At 47.8% G+C, this 1314-nt stretch overlaps 1 protein-coding gene across 1 annotated transcript in view; it reads right to left on the bottom strand.

Annotated features, from left to right (window-relative positions):
- Positions 1–888, bottom strand: part of CADM4 (cell adhesion molecule 4) — a 512369-nt gene extending 511481 nt beyond the window's left edge. The window contains exon 1 of the mRNA XM_053691199.1: positions 640–888. Coding sequence (XP_053547174.1) covers positions 640–859 — 220 coding nt within the window. The 5' untranslated portion in view covers positions 860–888. The remainder of the gene's footprint in view (positions 1–639) is intronic.
- Between the last annotated feature and the right edge of the window lie 426 nt (positions 889–1314).

Below are 1314 nucleotides of genomic sequence, written 5' to 3'. Positions count from 1 at the left end.
AAACTCCAAGGATAGATCATTGTGCTATTTGTATAGGAAGAGGGTACCATTAGAAGTCACACTGAATGAAGACCTTCAAAGCTATGATGTAATAACTACAGAGAGAGACTGCTGGTAGCCAGGACAGGCATAAGTGTAAAGGTGACAGGAGCCGCGGAGGGGACTCTGCTTATTCTGTAAACCATGGTTAACCATTTCAGCTTTGCTGCATTAATCACAGCAGAGAGCTGGGTACAAAAGGGGAGGGGGGAAAACCACACAGCATTCTGCCCCTTAAACACACATCCCTTTGTTTAACATCATCTGCAGCAGAAAGCAAGTCCCTTAGCACTATGACTCTCTCCTCATCATTACCCATTGCACATCACAGCCGCATGGGTATCACTTGCAATGTGCTGCAGGCCTCTCTAGACCAAAATGCATTAACCACTCCAATGCCAAAATGACCTGCAGAGCGCACCCAGAGGCACTTACATTAGATAGAACGAACAGTGGGTGACATAAATGAATATGCATGCTATTGTGATGACAGGAGGTGTACCTGACATATACAAGGAGTGACAGGGAGCTATGTACGCATTCCTGGGCAGGCACGTTCATTCAGTACGCAGGTGACACTGACACAGTCAGCGACCTTACCTTTCTCTGCAGTGCACAGAAGTAGCATCCCCAGCACAAAGCAACGATCCAGTGTCCGTCCAGAAGCCATGGTGAGGAGCCGTCTTCCCTGCTGCTGTCTCCTCTCTGCCTCCCTCTGCACCTGCCTTGTCGCTAATGTATACAAATGAGATGCAAGCTGATGGGTGGGCCTGGGTAAAATAAAACCAATGGAAAGAAGGGCTGAACTCTCACTATGCATAAAGGGAGGTGTCTGTTTACTAGTCCCATGCGAGTGGAAGGGGCGGTCAAGGGTTTTAACCTCTTCACTGCAAAGGAGAGCTGTGTGGGCTGTACACAATGCTTCCCAATCCTACACATGCTGCAGCCTCTGGCAGGTAAGGGGTTAAAGCTAAAATAGCACTCCCAGTTACCTCCCAACAGTCAACCTGTTAATAGTTATGTATTAGAGAACAGATTTTGCAGCTTGACAAAGTATCACAGATTTACCAGTGCAGGGAACACACAGGACAGGAACAGGTTAAGGGGCTTGCAGTTTGAGTGAGGGGGCTGAGGCTTAGGTAGTTTTAGTTCGGGATTGGCCAGGCGGGGATGGTGGGAAGGGCATTAGCTTTATATTATATGCAGGAGTTGCAGGAAGCAAACCTGGTTTCTTCCATCGTTTCTTATTTGCATGATTTCTGCGTGACTTGAGGA

Source organism: Bombina bombina, chromosome 8 (assembly GCF_027579735.1).
Source record: "Bombina bombina isolate aBomBom1 chromosome 8, aBomBom1.pri, whole genome shotgun sequence".
NCBI classification, from domain to species: domain Eukaryota; kingdom Metazoa; phylum Chordata; class Amphibia; order Anura; family Bombinatoridae; genus Bombina; species Bombina bombina.
The sequence above is the reverse complement of the archived record's forward strand: the minus strand, read 5'-3'. Positions and strand labels throughout refer to the sequence as shown.